This window comes from Alnus glutinosa, chromosome 13, assembly GCF_958979055.1.
Source record: "Alnus glutinosa chromosome 13, dhAlnGlut1.1, whole genome shotgun sequence".
NCBI classification, from domain to species: domain Eukaryota; kingdom Viridiplantae; phylum Streptophyta; class Magnoliopsida; order Fagales; family Betulaceae; genus Alnus; species Alnus glutinosa.
The window spans coordinates 3,379,348-3,398,793 of record NC_084898.1 but is presented as its reverse complement, the minus strand read 5'-3'; the positions used below and the strand labels follow the sequence as shown (position 1 = coordinate 3,398,793).

The window sequence follows — 19,446 nt, the reverse complement described above, 5'->3', positions numbered from 1 at the left end:
ACCTGCTCAGATAGGTGTTCGAACAATCAGAACAAGTAAAACGTATCCAAGTTGTCCAAATACCTATTCGAGTATATAGAGCCCAAAGAACGAGGTAAGTATAATTACTTAAAATTATATAAAAAATTATTCGATCAAAAGCTCCGTTCTCTCTTCTCCGGTATAACCCCTTCCTTATACCACCGTGGGAGGGTCCCCCTTTTCTCTTCCTTTTCTCTTCTTTCCCTCTACTTTTTCCTTTTGTTTTCGACTCCTTTGAGGTCTCTTTTCCGCTAGATTTTTTTCTAGCTTCCTCTTCGGAGGTTTATCCACTCCTAGGTTATCAACCAATAGATATATGTTTACAGCTTTCCCTCTGCAATCATTGGCCATTTGTTCAACACGCACGCTCTTGCCGTGCATCCTAGTGTCTTTTACCTCCGCCATCGTCACTGGTGTCTCCATCAGTCGCCTGCTCACCAACGCATGGCTTGCACACACTAACAAGTGGATCTCACTTGCTGGCGCGTGTGGCTCACACCCCACCACTACCTGCGTTCCTCTTCCACCTCGACAACCTCCGTTGATTTGCAATTTTATTTACCGTTATGGTGTCTGTTTTGTTGTATTTATTTTTTAGTTTGGGCTTTAGACTCCCTGTTCCTGTTGAGATAGATCTGGTTGTGAAGTATTTTGTTTTTTAGTTTCCTTCTTTTGTAATTGTACTACTTCGGCTTATGGTAGTGTTTGTTCAGCAACAACCAAAAGTGATAACCATTGCCTACTATTACTTTGTACTTATGATTTGTTGTCATTTATGTCGTGGTTTAATTGGCATGGGGAACCTATCTCCTTTTCTTTTTTAGGATTATCCAATTTCTTCTTCTTTTCGGATCAAGAGTGTAACATTTTCCTTCATTCAATTAAATAAATAAAAAAAAAATAAAAAAAATAAAAAGAAAAAAGAAGAAAGAAGAAGAAGAAGGTATATGGACCCGATGGAGGCGGCTCTAACACAGTACTGCAGCAGGCGTGGGATCGATCGAGATCCCACGTAATTATACACTATGTACTACAAATTAACTGGGTTGCTCAAATCACACGTTTCTCAGGACCAGATAGAATTTGCAAACTGATGAAACATATAGTACTTGACTAGGCGATTGGGGCCGTACGTTTTCTCCTGTTTGAAAATACAAGTTCCAATAGCACTCGGCCATTGAACCACACAAAAATCATTAGAAATGAAAGGCAATGAACATTTACTGTGAAAAGGAAACATTGTGGATCGGAGTGGGAGCTGGTTGATAACAGCTAATAGCTAGCCTGTGCCTAATGCGTGTGTCTTTACACGGCCTTTAGTCTTTGTCTCAAACCCAAGCTAGCGCCAGAGTACTAAACCACGATTTTTTCAGTCATCCCCGCGAACTCCCCACGCTTTCATTACCTTTTTGTCAGACACAAACTGAACTGACCCACGTATATATATATATATCTCACTCTTTCTCTCGGGATCTTGTATGTACCCTTCTTAATTTCAATTTGCCTCATTGTATATATATATATATATATGGATGAGCCCAAAAACTCAACTAATATGCACCAATCAAACCAACCCCTTCAGCCACTAGTGCACCCATTTGACCAAGTCCAACATTCTCTGCATTTTCAAACGTGTGAAACCCCCTCTGGCAAGCCACTTAAGTCTCCAAAGCCCACCATGGCCTCAAGCTCTACCGGTAGACACCCAATGTATAGGGGAATCCGGTGCCGGAGCGGCAAGTGGGTGTCCGAAATCAGGGAGCCACGTAAGACCACGCGCATATGGCTCGGCACGTTCCCGACCGCGGAGATGGCGGCTGCCGCCTATGACGTGGCGGCGCGAGCACTAAAAGGCGAAGATGCAGTGCTCAACTTCCCGGAATGGGTTGGTTCGTACCCGGTTCCGGCCTCTGCGTCTCCCCAAGACATCCGCAGTGCCGCCGCAGCCGCTGCAGCATTGAAGAAGGCGGATTCGAGTGGCAACCCGGCGCTCAGGCAGTCGCGGAACGACGATAACGCTATGCATGATGCTGGTTTGACATCTTGGGGAGAGTTTGTGGATGAGGAGGCCATATTCGGGATGCCCAATCTGCTAGTGAACATGGCGGAAGGAATGCTGGTGTCCCCGCCGAGAATAAACTCATCCGATGAGTACTCGCCGGCGGGAGATTCAGATGGAGGAGAAACTTTATGGAGCTATATTTGACAATGCTCTCTATATTCAATTAGTCATCCAAGTAAATGTACGAAATTTTTGAAAGTAAAAAACAAAAAAAAAAGGAGTAGATCGAAGAAAGTACAACAGCTAGGACATGGACATGGCAGCGTGTTACATATATGTATGTCTGTCATCAAATATAAAATATGCAAAATAAGAATTGATCCATTGGAAAATATGATCACACGTTGGAGTTTTTCGACGAAGGTAGTGACTTAGGTGTTGGCTTTGCTTTCTTTTTCTTATGAGTGCATGTACCATACTGTGTTGGCGTCTTCTTTGTGAGATTGAATAGATTATGTTTGGATGTCATTGTTTTATCTTTTGTGTGTACATTTTTAGCCGCAATTAGGGAGTGGCTCGGTTATGGTCTAAGGTGGGCTTGACGATGGTTCGAGTTGAATGGGTGATGACACGGCGATGGCTCGGGTCGTTTTGAAAATTGATTTACAAAATTTAAAAATATAAATCATTTCTCAAAATTAAATAAGTTTTATTAGTCAAACCGAAAAATACAAAAATTATTTTTTAAAAAATATTTTACGTCAAAACAAACGGCGCATGATATAAAATAATTCATCAAAATAAGAAATACATAAATTACAAATCCGCTATAATTTTTAGCTTCAAAACGTGCGATTTGAAAACACGATTTAGCCTTTAAAAGCTTCTAGTTTTAAAGACGGTAAATTTTTAACAAAAGTTAACGAGATGGCACGACATGCTTTAATCAATGATGATCAGCCACAGGGCACGGTGAATTTTTGCTCTTAATTTAAGAAATCTGAGATTATCATGATGGTAATGAGTCAAAACTTAATGGGTCCCATATTAAAGGTCAATATCTTTTTGATGAAAGATTTGAAAGTAAAGTATATAGATATGTCATAAGATTAGCAATGTCTCTATGATTAAACATGTTACACTATTCAGTTGTCGGGGAATAATTGTGGGAGCATGGACACGTGTCGCTCTCTCATGTTTCCACATATTTTTTCATGTTTTATATTAACTTGTTAAGTACATGGCATAATCAGGTTTTGGCTAAAAGGATTGATCATCTAGAAAAAGAGTAATCATCGATCTAAGGAAACCTTCCCACATGATTTTAATCATCTCGATCTCTATTGTACGTAATTTGTGTGGTTTATATTCAAAAGGGCTTCTGTGAAGGATCTCATCAGAGATTAGAGACGTAATTATGAATACTTCTTATTGAGAAGAAGCAAAAGCGTGAACCAAGGGCCAAGTTTTATTTTTAAGATTAATTTTTAACCCAAAAATATTCTATATTTAACTATATATATAAATATTTAAAAAAAAAAAAAAAAAAAAATAGATAACTTCACTTAAAGTCAAAGATATCGAACTTTTACCATTTTTTAAAGAAGGTACCTGAACTTCAAAACGTCTTAATTTAGGGTATTCATTTTTCGGAAAGTCTCAATTAAAGGTTATCCGTTAGAATTTTTCGTTAAATCTTATCAAAATTTCTAAAATACCCTTGTGTTTGTTTTTTTTAAAAAAAATATATAAAAACTTTCAAAGATTCAGTTATAAGTATTTTTGCAAATTCATTAAATTCTAACCAACACCTAAATCTTAGAAGAATAAAAAAATTCTTTTTTTTCTACAAAAATAGGGTTATTTTGGAAATTTTAATACGATTTAACGAAAAATCCTAACGGGGCCCCTAGTACTTGAAACTTTCCAAAAAATTGAGACGTTTTAAAGTTCAAATACCTTCTTTAAAAAATGGTAAAAATTCGGTACCCTTAAATGAAGTTTTCCCTTAAAAAAATAAATCAAAACTGGAGAACCATGACCCCCAGCTCCTTCGATTCCATCCTTGTCATGGACCGCAAATTACGGGCTTATTTGATAAAAAAAATTTAGAATATGCTTTTTGTTTTTCTTTTGTTAAAAGTATCATGATGTGATATAAAGATGAAAATTAATTTTTTTATTTTTATATTTTTGTGTTTAAAATTATTTATTAATGTTTTTACTTTTTTTTTTATATAAAGCAAAAGGCAAAGACTTTTGTTTGGCCAATGAGGCCTACATTTTTGCATGGCTTATGTGCAAGTCTCCTGGAATAATCAACAATGCCGCAGATAAATAGCTACCCACCCACGGACTTTTAGAAGAAAATTTGTTCTTGTTTTCATTTTCAATATAAATTCATATGCAAATTTGGGATTCGATTATACGAACAAATTCGAAGATTTGATCTTTATTTTTTCATAAAATTCACACTGTACAAATTCTAAACGCCCAATACATTTGTAACTGCATGAATTTTTAAAATTTAAAAGCGGGTTTACCCTAATATAAGTTGAACAAAGTTTTGCTCTTTAATTAGCACAATTCAAAAGACCATTCACATGAATCATATGTATGTGACAATCTCTGTGACAAAAGTAGGAAAGGGACTTTTGGGAGGTCGGATTTCTCTTTTGTTTTTGTTTTTTTTTTGGGAGAGGGGGGCGGTGGATTTGGATCTTTAGGATGGTCAACATTAGGAACTATCAAGTACCCCACAATATATAAATATATATATATATTCTTCTTTTTTTGATAGTGGGGGGGGGGGGGGGGTTGGTGGGGGGGTGGGGGGGGTCCCTGCATATGACTAGCTATTTGTTAATGGCCAAAAATTTTATGTAACTATTAAAAGGGTCATGTGATTAGAAGCATATGTACGGTAGATAATCTTCTGAATCCAAAAAAAATCCTTCAAACCGGTTTGGAATAAAATTATGTCCTGATTAGAAAGTCAAGTGTTTAATAACTTTTTTTCTTTGCTTGTCTTTTAATTCAAAACAATCAATTAAGCTTTTAGACTTGTTCCAATTAGTAAAAAGCTTGATCAGATTTTATAAGCACATCCACACCAGGCCAAGATGACTTTTTCTCCTTTCTTTAAGTAGACAAACATGATATCTCCTGCCATGTCTTGTTGGTTCAGATAGAATGTGCCCAGCACTCACGATGCCAATGGAAGGAATTTTCATATATATGTCTGCTAATTTATTGTTTTAATTGTTAGTAATCAATATAATATTAATAAATATAAGAGAGTTTTTATAAGATTTACCTATCCGAACAGATAAACGGACATCTCAAAATTTATTTGAATAGGTAGATCTCATATTTTCTGTCGGAAGTAATCCCACTAGTAAAATTTATGAGAATTTATATTCATAAAATATATGCATTATCAAACAAAAATGATCAAATTATAAAATTCAACAAGAGAATGATCAAAATTCAACAAGAGATCGAGAACTGACCTTTTCTCCTTCAATTCAAAGTCAGACCAGAACCTACATGATGACTATATGGGGGGAGGGTGGGGGGCCTCTTTCTTGGAAAGAGCCTTACAATAAGTTTCATTCTCTTGGTCAAAGTAAGGACTAAAGACCTTGCTAGAAAAATAATTCTTATATTAATCCCAGGTCGGCATAGTTTTCGAGGCTCGCGACTTTTAGGGATATTATTTCTTGAAGCCTTAAGTTTAAAGCTTTTTAGATGCTACATTCCTTTTGAGGCCAAACATTCAGGCAAAACCCATGTCTCAAAGCTCAATATCTCCAGTAGCGTAGAGTATTAGGTCAGGAATTAGTCTAATGAATTCTATTGGTGAGTACCACTTCATGTGAGGCAACCCAAAGTACTACATGACTATATAGGTAAAACTAGGAAACTTTAAAAAAATAATAATAATAATAATAATAATTTTTTATCTACTCTTTGAAGCAACTATTTAAATATTTTCTTTTAATTCTTCTTAGGAAGCAAATTTACCACATGTACAATGGTACTATCCACTCTCACCGCTGACCACTTATAAATATGTAAATCTGTACCACCAATCCCCATAAATTTACAATTTTTAACCTTTGTTAGAAAATTTTCCATGCATGTTAAGCCTTGAAGTATTTTTACTTTTAGGTTTAATTACCTTTTTAAAGTTTAACCTTCCCTACCACAAATCTCCTTATAAATTAGAGCATGTAATTCAATTGTCATATGCAATTTAATCTATTCAAATTTTATAGAAGACAATTGGCACCATCTGGCAACAAACTCTCTAATCCTTTTTTTTTCACTTTTCTAAAAGTAAAAAATAAAAAATTATTACAAAACAATTTTCTTTCACTATAAGGCTCTTACTAGTAGTAAACGTAGGCTTCGAAGGCCGAACCATTCATCCTAAATCTCTTGTAATCTTCTTTCTTTATTGCTTCCGCTAATATAATTTTCTTATTTATTTTATATAAATTTCTACAACTATACACTTGCAAGCTAACTTGCTCATTAGATCGAATTGCGTAGAGATTAAAACTTAAAAGTAGTTACTTGATACACATTCAGAAATTAGAGTAATATTTATAAGCTTGTTAATTATCATAAAATGAAGTTTTATCAATCTGAAATCAACTTTATCATTAATTCATATCAACAAGCTTATACAGTACATATTAATTTGTTAAAATCTTTGTTTTCTAATTTATTTATTTTTAATAAACAATTCAAAACACGAAACACATTAAGAGTGCGTTTGGTACTGCGATTAAACCAAATCATAAAAAAACTCACAACAAAACACTTTTCCAAACACGTCTAGTAAAGTGAAGTTACAAGTCGGCCATAAACTCTGTAGAAAAGAGGGTCGGGACAACAAAACTCTTTACCAAACACGCCTAATAAAACAAAGTAGCAAGTCAGCCATTAACTCCGAAGGGAGGAGGGGCAACAAAACACTCTACCAAACACGCCTACTAGTAAAGTGAGGTTGCAAGTCAGCCATGAACTCCGAAGGGAGGAGGCCGGGGGGACCTTAATTCAGTGTTGAAAAGGTGTTGTTTAGTCTTGTTGGTTACCTTTTAGTCCATATTCAGAAACCAAAGTGATTTTGGTGGGAGTTTCGTCTGATGCGAAATAAGAAGCCGAAATCCTTCCAACTTTGAATCTGCTCGAAAGACAAAGAAGAAAAAAAAGGTTGACTATATATACATATATATATATATGGGCCATGGCGGATCACAAGCATGGCCGACATCTCCTGCTATGCTTTCCTCCCATCTTCATCACCTTTAACTCGCTATTTGGTGACACGTCTCTCTCTCTCGACAAGACTCCTATATATATATATATATATATATATAAAGAGAGAGAGAGAGAGAGAGAGAGAGAGAGAGAGAGGATTAATACTACGTTATATATTCGAATCATCACCCATGAAGCTGACGTCTTTAATCTTTTTCATTCATCGAACTTTTTTGAACATACACAACAAGAACCTCAAAAAAAAAAAAAAAAAAAAAAAGTACTTAATTTTTAATTATAACAGTCCACACTTTTAATAGGTAGCAATTGTTTAAACGTTTCAAGATAAATAAACGGCTTAAATTTCATAAGAATTTATAATTTTTTTTAAACTGTAGGAAATTTTGACCTGCAGTAATGTTGCCATGAATTCATTTTCTAGAGGGGCCGGTAAATTGTAATAATGATTTTTTTTTTTTTTTGTTCTCTTTATATATTATGTTTTATATAATATACAAAATATATGATAAATATAATTCAAAATAGAACAAAAGAAGGATTTAAGTAGAGAAAGAAATACAAGTGATTTTCATGGCACCCACAATATTTCTTTCATAATTTCTAAAGTTGTTTTTGAAGAAAATTAAGAGATAATTAATCATATCCATCATGTACTATATATATCAACAAAGTCAAGGTTGTTAAGTTACGTTATTCTAGCTAGGTCAAATCTGACTAGGTTTCCATTTCATCTTAAAATTACAGCCACTATAATGATCAAATAATAGAGAAATGAATAATTGAGATAAATAGTTATTCCTCACTTTAAATAATAGATTTTCCTTTGACTAATTCTACGTGTACATACGTTAAGCCATATTCATCAAGTGTCCATTAAAAAATGAAATGGCTTTCAAAATTACTATTTGATCTAAATCATTATTTGATCAATTACATGACCAATTGTAATTTTAAAGCCACTTCATTTTTTTATGAACACTTAAAATACACGTAGAATTACACTTTTCCTTTATAATTCATACGAGTGGTTATTCTAATTAATTAAGGCTCTTCCATTTCACCTTCTTCTATCATCAATAAAAACTATTCATTTTTCTATTAAAATAGTCATTTCACATACCAAACGTACCCAACCACAAACCCTACTTCCTCAACATGGTAGTCATATTAACTTTTTGTGGGGGTCATGGCCCTTACTGGTCTCCATGTGACTACCATTAACGGTAGGGGTAGGACTCACTCGTTTCGAATAACTGATTGCACCTATCGGGATCTATTTTAGACAAAAGTTTATTTAAACAACTATATATCCTCCTTTAATGTTCCAAATCTGATGGCTGATCAAAGATGATTTAAAAAATGAAAAATGGGAATATATATATATAGGTTTATGAGATGCTCCAATTTGGGTAAGTTGGGAAACTGAGCTACACAGCTACTTTACTTACCAATTGGTCCAATTCCATAAGAAAATATTTTTTAAAAGATAAAGAGTACGATCAAGATTCAAGTAGTAATATTAAAAGAAGAAGAAAAAGGATGTGACATCTACCAAGAAGGCAACACAATGGAATCATAGCAACCACAAAGAAAATAATTGTTTAAACAAAATTGGATTGTGTGGTTGTCAAGGCATCTACCAAGAAGGCAAGAAAAGGGAAAATCATTGCAATTAATAAGAAAATATTTCTTTAAAGAAAAAATAATAATAATTGGATGGTTTGGTTCCTATAAATGTGAAGAAAAGGGGAACAAGCATCCAATGAGGTTGACACAATGATATCATGCATCTCAAAAGAAAGCTCTCTGTTTCTATTGGCCCCCCTCGCAGTGTGGCAGGACATCTCGATCTAGAAAAGTAGTTTTCCACCCAAGATGTCTCCCTAATGATCTTAATTGGTTTCTTAGATATGATTTTCTCTTTTCTTTTTACCTTACTTTTTCTTTCTTTCGTGCGTCTAATCATCAATGATCATCCATACAGATTGAATATTGTCTATCGTGGGCGGCTCCATAAATTTTGAGGCGCAATATATTTAAGTTGGACTTCTTTATTATTTTTCAATATTTATATTATATTATAAAAAGAAATTGGTATGATTATATGATTTAGAGAAATGATATATATATATGAGATATAATATGTTAATAACCTTTATTCAATTTTTTTTTCAAACTAACTATTTGATCTATTTTTTTTACATGTGGGACTTACTCTTACATATCCAAATGGCTGATTTTTTTTTTTTTTTTTTTTTAAAAAAATTGTTGAAGTTATATAAGAGTGGTACAAATGTTGTAAACGTATCATATCTCATGATATATATATAAATACATCTCCTACACATCTCATTTTTAAATTTACCATTAAATTTAAAGGACCCGCATGTCATATAATTTAATACATACGTCAATTTGAGTACTTACTTTTATTTGTAAAACTTTTTAAAAAAAAAAAAAAGCGTTAGGATTTGTCATCTTTAGATTATTGGTAGCATTAGTTAGGCTTTCCATATTTGAGATAATTACCAGCTTTAGATAGATCTGATTCTGACATTAATTTCTTTCTTTTTGAAGCGTTGTGTTTAGTATTATAAAGTTACCTCGCTAACTATGCTTAGAATAGATTGAAAAGACATTTTGGAAGATAAAACAAATTGACAGGGAATTAAATAAAAAAAAAAAAATCTGTTATTCTAAATGTGCGATTGAGATTATGATTTTGTAGGTAAAAAATGTGATTTACAGTCAAGGAGATGCTTTTTTAAAAACGTAAAATTTTAAAGGGTAAGGGTGCGTTTGAGATTGTGATTTTGTAGAGAAAAAAATGTGATTTTAAGGGTTCGTTTAGGTTTGCGATTTCAAAAAGTGCGATTTAAAATAACGATTTTAAAATGTGCGTTTTGAAAAAAATGATTTTTAAAAACGCAGTTAAGTGTTTGGCAAAATCGCAGTTTAGCCTTTAAAATCGCGAATTTACCTTTAAATTTCTGCGTTTTCAAAAAAACATCATCTTATCTGCGATTTGAAAAAGCAGATTTTTTGCGTTTTCAAATCGCAATTTTTAAAAACGCAATTCCCAAACGATCTATGTTCTGCGATTTGGTTTAAAATCGCACTTATTGTCTACGAAATCGCAATCCCAAACGCACCCTAAATCAAATCGTAGAAAATGAACCGTTTGACAACTGCGTTTTTAAAAAATTACGATTTGAAAATCTAGAAAAGTGCTTATTCAAATCGCAGGCAATGGGGTGCTTTTTTAAAAACGAAGTATTTTAAAATGCTAACCTGTGATTTTAAAGGTCAAACTGTGATTTTACCAAACACTTAACTGCGTTTTTAAAAGTCACTATTTTAAATCACACATTTTAAAATCGCTATTTTTAAATCTCACTTTTTGAAATCATAAACCCAAACGAACCATAACATTCAACTTTAAAAGCCAAACAATTAATTACGTTTTTAAATATTATTTTTTAAATCACATATTTTAAAATTACTATTTTTGAATCACACCCAAACAAATTCGAAGTACTCTAATGATGCATGGGTTGCAGGATGATTATTATCTGCAAAACATTCAATTTAATTTTGAAAAAACGTGTAAATCCGTGGACTAATGACCTTCCAATTTCCAATACCTCATTGTTTTGGGCCCCAAAATTAACATTCCAAGTATACCAAAGTCTCTTGTGAAATTTGTTGGGCCGAACCCAATGTTCCTCAATGATGGGCTGAAACCCAATTGGATCAGTATCCGGCCCACACGATATTTATTGTCATCAAAGGGGAGGCTCGGCGGCACACGGAGATTACACATACACGTACCGTACCCTACAAACTCTTCTGGAAAGTCCACGGTCCAAGTGTCTTTTAAAGTGTCAACAGCCTCCTTGTGAAGTGTGAACTCAAACAGCGGCTTTTGGTGTGAACAAAATCCGGCAAAAATGGTTAAAATTCAGTCAGTCAGTGACAGCTCATTTTCGGTGATTTTTATATTATTTTATATTAATATATATATGTTTTATATAAAAATTAATTTTTATAGGTTAATATGATTGAATAAAAATATAAAAAATATTTATGATTTTCCGTACGCACCAAACACCGAAAAATGTTTTCGACAAAAAATATTTTTTAGAAAAATAACTTCAATAAAACCATTTTATGACGAAAATCATTTTACGACAAAACAAACGGAGCATTAATTAAAATAGAATATTATTAACGGTTTTTATCTTCTCTTTTAACCAAGGTAAAACTTTTGAAAAGAAAAAAAGCACTTTTCTCATGTAATACATTTTTTTCACAGGGTATTTGAAAACAATTTTCTTTTTATTTTCAAAATTTAAAAATACACTTTTTTTCAAAACTATTAATAAACAATTCAAAATACGTATAAAATACTTTTCAAATGTGAACCCTACCAACAAATACTTCTCAAGTTTATATTACATCAAAATACTTTTTTAAATTAAAAGCAAATAGCACTTTTAAAAACCATAAGCAAATATAAATTTATTATATTTTGAGGCGCAATATGTTTAAGTTGGACTTTTTATTATTTTTCAATATTATTTAAATAATATTTATATTATAATTATAAAAAGAATTTGGTATGTTTATATGATTTAGAAAAATGATATATGAAATACAATACTTTAACGACCTTTGTACAACTTTTTTTTTTTAAACTAATCATTTAATTTGTTTTTTTATATGTGGGTCTTACATATCCAATGACTAATTTAAAAAAAATAAAAATAAAAATAAAAATTGTCGTGGTTATATAAGAGTTGTACAAATGTTGTAAACGTATTATATCTGATGATATATATAAATACATCTCCTACATATCTCATTTTCAAATGCACCATTAAATTTAGGGGACCCACATTTTCTATAATTTAATATATACGTCAATTTGGGTACTTACTTTTATTTCTAAAACTTTTTTTTTTAAAAAAAAAACGTTAGGATTTGTCATCTTTATATTATTGGTAGCATTAGTTAGGCTTTCCATATTTGAGATAATTACCAGCTTTAGATTGATCTGATTCTGACATTAATTCCTTTCCTTTTGAAGCCTTGTGTTTAGTATTATAAAATTACCTCACTAACTATAAGCTTAGAATAGATCGAAAAAGACATTTTGGAAGATAAAACAAATTGACTAGGAATAAAAAATAAAAAATAAAAATAAAAATCTGTTATTCTAAGTACTCTAATGATGCATGGATTGATCCAAAGAAGCGGGTGTTCACAACGTTACCAAGATGTTTTTCTTGAAAGTATGTAATAACCTTCTTCTGACAAAGGAAAACCTATTTCATAGAAGAGTTGTAGATGATCAGTTATGTCCCATTTGCATAGTCAAGGTTGAGTCTGTAGTGCATATTCTATGGGAATGTCCTTCTGTCATGGGTACAAGCATGAGTAGAGTTCTTGAAGCTGTTTTGAAGAGACGCACCTCTACGGAAATAGAATTTTAGGCAGTATTGACACGGAAAAATATGGTTTAGGAGGAACTCTATACTTTTTGGTGGGGTTCTCGCTCTTCCTAATCAGTTGGTATAAGAATCACGTGCTTCGCTTGAGGGCTTCAGAATTGAAGCTCAATGTAGGTAGTGAATGAGGTTAATGCGGAATCCCCTTCTCTCAGTAGAATTAGGCACTTTATTTAAGGTATCAAATCGGAGCTCAAATCCCTACATCATATAGGGTTATCGATGCGAAAAGAGGGGCCAATTATGCGATTCATGTTCTAAAAAAGGCAGTTATATTTCATGTTAGGAATTTTATAAGGTTGGAAGAAAGTCCGCCTCAAATCTTTAACATAATTTTTAGGGAGTCTGTATATCCCTAATTTATGGGTTGCAGGATAATTATTTTTCTGTAGAACTTACAATTTAATTTTGAAAAAACGTCTAAATCCGTGGACTAATGAGGTTCCAATTTCCATGACCTCATTGCTTTGGGCCCCAAAATTAACATTCCAAGTATTCCAAAGTCTCTTGGGAAATTAGCTGGGCCGAACCCAAAGTTCCTCAATGATGGGCTGAAACCCAATTGGATCAGTATCCGGCCCACACGATATATTTATTGTCATCAAAGGGGGAGGCACGTCGGCACACGGAGATTACACATACACGTACGGCCCGTAGCCTACAAACTCTTCTTGAAAGTCCACGTGGTCCATGTATTGTAAACCCGTGGGCGAAACCTCGTATACAGGAACCTGATTTTTCGTGAACTTCCAAGTACCACGTGTCCTTAAATTGTCAACAGACAACAGCCTCCATATGAGGAGTGTGAACTCAAACAGCGGCTTCTGGTGTGAACACGACCGGATTAACCCCATGCAATGGTTCTCGAAAACGACGTCGTTGTTTTAACTTGCAAAGACTGTGGACCGGGCTCTTCTCTTTGGTGGTGACTAGTTCAATTCAAGACGTCATAGAGCCAGCCACAGCCAGAGGGTTTATGACATCACAATAAACACGTAATTAAAATTGACGGTTTTTTTCTTATTCTTTTAACCAAGGTAAAACTTTTGAAAAAAAAACACTTTACTCCTCATGTCGTACATTTTTTTCTCAAGGTCTTCGAAAACATTTTCTTTTTCAAAATTTTTAAAAAAAAAAAAACATTTTTTTCAAAATTATTAATAAACAATTCAAAATACATACAAAACACTTTTCAAATGTAAAACTTACCAAAAAGTATTTGTCACGTTTATATATCACATTAAAATACTTTTTTAAATTAAATTCAAATGGCACTTTTCAAGACCATAAGCAAATATAATTTTTTCAGATTTTAAAAGAGATAAATTTTTTTGAATTTTGGGTGTCAAAAAGATTTTTTTATTTTTTAAATAGGGATTTTTCAGACTTTTAGGAATCAGAATCATATAATTTATAAAATTTTATTAATAGTTTACCAACTCAATCGTCAAAGAAGTTGACTAAAAACCGAATTTTAAACTTCCAGGGATTAGTTCAGTTGATAGAACTACTAAACTTTGAAATGCTCCTATGATCTCAGGTTCGAACCTAGAAAGTACAAATTAACTTTTGGGACCAGCCTTACATATGAGACTTTTAATTAAATCGGTCGATGTTAAGATTGGCACCAGGCATAAGTTTTATTACAGATAATAATAAATAAATTCCACGTTATTCATCTATTAATAAAAGATTTAATACTTTAAATATTTCTCTTTAAATTTACTTGATAAAAATAATACACGAAGTGACCAGCCAAACCTGATATAAAAAAGATTAAGACTTTAATTGCGTCGTACTAAGCCTAAAAAAAAAAAAGAAAAAAAAAAAGAAAGAAAGGGTAATATAAAAACCATGACGGCATGGCTGAGAAGTGGCTCGCTGGTCATAAAAGACGAAATTATAAACGTGCTATATGTTTTAGCAACAAAACTCACGCCACGTAAGCTTGCCACGAAAGTAACACGTCCTACACACTTGGTCGAGGAGGACAACCCCAAGACGGCTATTGAAGGAACAATAAGTCAATACCTTCTTCTACTTTAAGCATTTAAAAAGACTAAAATTGAAAAAATTTAAGATGACGTGGGGCCACAGCTCATCCAATTCCGTGTGTTACGTGTTCAATTCGCAGCCACATGACCAAAGCTACCTTTACACCAAAGCTATAAAAGAACTCTCTCGCTCACTGACTGGCTTCTTCAGGACCAAAATCACTCGCAGTTAGTCACTTTCAAATGGATATCTTCAGCCGATACTCAGATCCTTATCCATTTGGGTCTGCATCCGAGAAGCCCGAGAGTACTTCTTCGTTGTCCGACGCCGGCACCTCTGCTCGCCGAGCCGTTGTTCACTCGGACGAAGAAGAGCTTCTCCTAGCTTCCAGCATGCCAAAGAGGCGCGCGGGCCGGAAGAAATTCAAGGAGACGAGGCACCCAGTTTATCGCGGCGTTAGGAGGAGGAACAAGAACAAGTGGGTCTCTGAAATGCGCAAACCCAATGAGAAGACCAGGATATGGCTCGGCACGTACCCGAGTGCGGAGATGGCGGCGCGGGCGCACGACGTGGCGGCTCTGGCGCTTAGGGGAACCTCCGCGTGTCTCAACTTCGCCGACTCGGCGTGGAGTGTGCGCCTGCCGGCTTCGACGGACGCGGGGGAGATTAGAAGGGCTGCGGCAGAGGCGGCGGAGGGATTCCAGCCGAGTGTGTTTATTGAGGAGGCGGAGGCGAAGGGCGTGCAAGACAGTAGTGTGTTGTATATGGATGAGGAGGCTCTGTTTGACATGCCTGGCTTGCTGGTGAGTATGGCTCAAGGTCTTCTACTGTCTCCTCCTCACTGTACATGTGTAGACGATGACTTGGACTGGGATGACATGGAAAGCAATGGTGGGGTTTCTTTATGGAGTTTCTCAATCTAACAATAGAATTTGGACAGGGACAGGGTTTTAGTCGTAGCAAAAGGTTAGAAAAAGTTTGCATAGTGCATATATACTCCGGCCATGAGGATTGGCCGGTAGCCGGATAGAGCTCCTCTGTTATTATTAACAGATTTATCTGAAAAGATAAAAATATAATTAAAAAATTATATCCATGGCATTTAGAAGGATATAGATGTAATTTTTTTACTACATTTATGTCTTTTTAGATTGACACTAGAAAATTTTTTAGCATTCTTTATATTGTATATCATGAATTGAGGAATTCAAATTACAGGTGGAAGGTTATGACAGTTGAAGAGTGTAACCTAACTATCGAAGTTTATTACCTTATCACAGTTGATAAAAAATAATTATTACCTAATTGTAGTTCAAGTCTATTTGTATTATTTAATTCTCATATAAATAGTAGCTTGTTATATTGTAATCATTAATCAAGATAAATAAGTGTAATTGTAGTTATTTGAACTTTATCTCGCGAATATAAGTCATAAAATAAACCATATAATTTTTTATTTTATTTATTTATTTATTTACTGTGTTTTTCACTGGCACAGAGGTTAGCTTGGAAAATATGTTAAATAATCAAATAGGGTTGACAGGATAGCTGAGGGGAGCAAAGTTTCTTATCAGTCATCAGTCATTCCTTTTTACTTGTATTTATGCGGTGGCCGAGCCAATGGGTGTCTTGCCTTAAAAGATTTTAAGTCAAGAGAGTAGTGTAGTGTTAGAATGAGGAGGCTCTGTTTGACATGCCTGGCTTGCTGGTGAATATGGCTCAACGTCTTCTACTGTCTCCTCCTCACTGTACATGTGTAGACAATGGCTTGGAGTACTGGGATGACATGGAAAGCAATGGTGGGGTTTCTTTATGGAGTTTCTCGTTCTTTTGTTCTTTTTTTCTTTTTCTTTTTTTCTTTTTTTTTGTACAGAATGTCGCAGCTTCTCATTGATTAAATAGTGATACAAAAAACTTGATTCCAAAAACAAAGGAATCTAAGGACATAAACTTTCCCTAAGAATTAGACTAGAAACACAATCCGGTACCTCCTAGCGCCAACACTTTTGAGAGTCTTCGATTCGCAGCTTCCTTAGCACGCACAAGTGCAACAGTGTTGCATTCTCTATTGACATGGACAAACTTCGCACCCCTGGAACCTTTAACTTCTTCTATAATACTCTCAATCATGTGACCATTTGTTGAGAGATAGGGGGGAGACGAGTGTATCTCAGCCTCCACTTGAGCTGCATCACCTTCGAAAACAACTTCAGAAAAACTAGCCTCCCTTCCAAATAAAACTGCCCAAAGAGCCGCCATTACTTGAGCTAGTTTTGCTTCGAACGCTATGGGCTTCATGACACACCAAGCTCCCTTAAATTCGCCCATGCAACCTCTAGCTATGATTTCCAATCCAATGCACCCCTCATTTTCGTTTATTGCAGCATTCCAATTTATTTTAATAAATCCATTTGGAGGAGGCCTCCACCTTAGTTGTCTAGCCGGCAGCACCCCTTCATCCCTATCCCCTGGAGACAGGTCTGGGTTATTACATCTTTGGAACTCCCCTAGTGAAACTACGGCCCCTTCAAAAATCTCAAACGGATGGCAGAAAACCCCTTCAAATACTAGGGTGTTTCTTCGAAGCCATATGCGCCGAGCAATAATTATCATAAGCTCCATATTTTCGTTTGAGAATCTGCTAATGAAATCCTCAAACAACTCCACAAAAGATGCATACTCAGTTCTACATTTCTGAAAGCAAGACCCAGTTTCCCCCTAGACATCTTGGGCTGCCGGGCACGACCAAAGAGTGTGAATTGCAATTTCAACCTCACTCTTACAGCAAGGACATAAATTATTTTCCACCACTTTCCTCTTGAAAAGATTTGCACGAGTGGGAAGAATCTCATGACATGCTCGCCATGTAAAAATTTTAACTTGGTTAGGAACCCGCAGTGCCCATAGAAATTTCCACTTTCCTTTTTCCTTGGTCACAAGGGAGCTCTGCCCTCCTGAGAGATCTGCCAAATTCTTCCCCAAATGGTAGGCGTTGCGGACAAAAAATTTTCCATCCTTTGTGTCTTTCCAAATCAATCTATCTGGGGGAAGGTAGGGGCTCAAAGGGATATTTTCAATGACTTTTGCTTCCTCGGGCTTGAAAACTTCATGGAAAAGATCACTCTTCCAGCCCCCCAACCGTTGATCAATCAGGTCCCCCACCACCGCATTCTGTCTTAGGATTCTCTTGGGCAATTGGACAGAGTTTCTCAATCTAACAATAGAGTTTAGACAGGGTTTTAGTCGTAGCAAAAGGTTAGAAAAAGTTTGCACAGTGCATATATACTGCATGAGGAATGCTAGATAGAGCTCCTGTAGTATTCATCTGTTATCCATATAGAAGAATAAAAATATAATAAAAAAATTAGAAAATTGTATCCATGTCATCCAGAATAATATAGATATAATTTTTTTATTACATTTATGTCATTTCAGATGAACACCAGAAAAACACTAGAAAAAACTTTAGCACTCATCATATTGTATATCATGAGTTGAGAAATTCAAGTTACAAGTAGAAGGTTATCACAGTTGAAAAGTGTGACCTAACTATCGAAGTTTATTACCGTGTCACAATTGATAAAAAAAATTATCACCTAATTGTAGTTCAAGTCTATTTGTATTATTTAATTCTCCTACAAATAGTAACTTGTTATATTGTAAACATTCAAGAGAAATAAGTGTAAATGTAGCTATTTGGGCTTTATCTCATGGACATAAGTCATAAACCAAACCATTTTTTTGTGGGGTTCTCACTCTTCCTAATCAGATGGTACAAGAATCGCATGCTTCACTTGAGGACTTTAGAAGCTCAATGTAGGTAGTGAAAGAGATTAATACCCTTCTCTTAGTAGAATTGGGCACTTTACTTAAGGTATTAATTCGGAGCTCAAATCCCTACGTTCATCTAGGGTTATTGATGCGAAAAGGGAGGCCAATTCTGCGGCCCATATTCTAATAAAAACAGTTGTGTTTCATGTCAAGAATTCTATATGATTAGAGGAAACTTCACCTCAAGTCTCTAACATAATTTTTAGAGAGTTTTGTATGTCCCTAATTTTATTGACCTTAGGGTCTGGAAATTTGTTCAAAAAATGATGCATGGGTTGCAGGATGATTATTTTCTGTAGAACTTACAATTTAATTTTGAAAAAAACGTCTAAATCCGTGGACTAATGAGCTTCCAATTTCCATGACCTCATTGCTTTGGGCCCCAAAATTGACATTCCAAGTATTCAAGTTTTTCAATGATGGGCTGAAACCCAATTGGATCAGTATCCGGCCCACATGATATATTTATTGTCAACAAAGGGGGAGGCACAGCGGCACACGGAGATTACACGTACACGTACGGCCCGTAGCCTACAAACTCTTCTGGAAAGTCCACGTGGTCCATGTATTGTAAACCCGTGGGCGAAACCTCGTATACACGAACCTGATTTTTCGTGAACTTTTTCCAAGTTCCACGTGTCCTTAAATTGTCAACAGACAACAGCCTCCATATGAGTTGTGCGAACTCAAACAGCGGCTTCTGGTATGAACACGACCGGATTAACCTCATGCAATGGTTCTCGAAAACGACGTCGTTGTTTTAACTTGCAAAGACTGTGGACTTGGCTCTTCTCT

General features: G+C 34.8%; 2 protein-coding genes across 2 annotated transcripts; both read left to right on the top strand.

The window, feature by feature from the left end:
• The first annotated feature begins 1,486 nt into the window (after window positions 1-1,486).
• LOC133854314 (ethylene-responsive transcription factor ERF027-like) lies at window positions 1,487-2,559 on the top strand. Its single transcript, XM_062290449.1, has one exon. It carries the CDS (start codon window positions 1,550-1,552, stop codon window positions 2,225-2,227), a length of 678 nt encoding a protein of 225 aa, XP_062146433.1. The 5' UTR covers window positions 1,487-1,549; the 3' UTR covers window positions 2,228-2,559.
• Window positions 2,560-15,009: 12,450 nt separating this feature from the next.
• LOC133854821 (dehydration-responsive element-binding protein 1D-like) lies at window positions 15,010-16,136 on the top strand. The gene has a single exon (XM_062291088.1). The coding sequence runs from the start codon at window positions 15,063-15,065 to the stop codon at window positions 15,741-15,743; it is 681 nt and encodes a 226-aa protein (XP_062147072.1). The 5' UTR covers window positions 15,010-15,062; the 3' UTR covers window positions 15,744-16,136.
• The last annotated feature ends 3,310 nt before the right edge of the window (window positions 16,137-19,446 follow it).

Coding starts and splice junctions, on each gene's coding strand:
- LOC133854821 (XM_062291088.1), top strand. CDS start 15,063: ATGGATATCTTCAGCCGATACTCAGATCCTTATCCATTTGGGTCTGCA.
- LOC133854314 (XM_062290449.1), top strand. CDS start 1,550: ATGGATGAGCCCAAAAACTCAACTAATATGCACCAATCAAACCAACCC.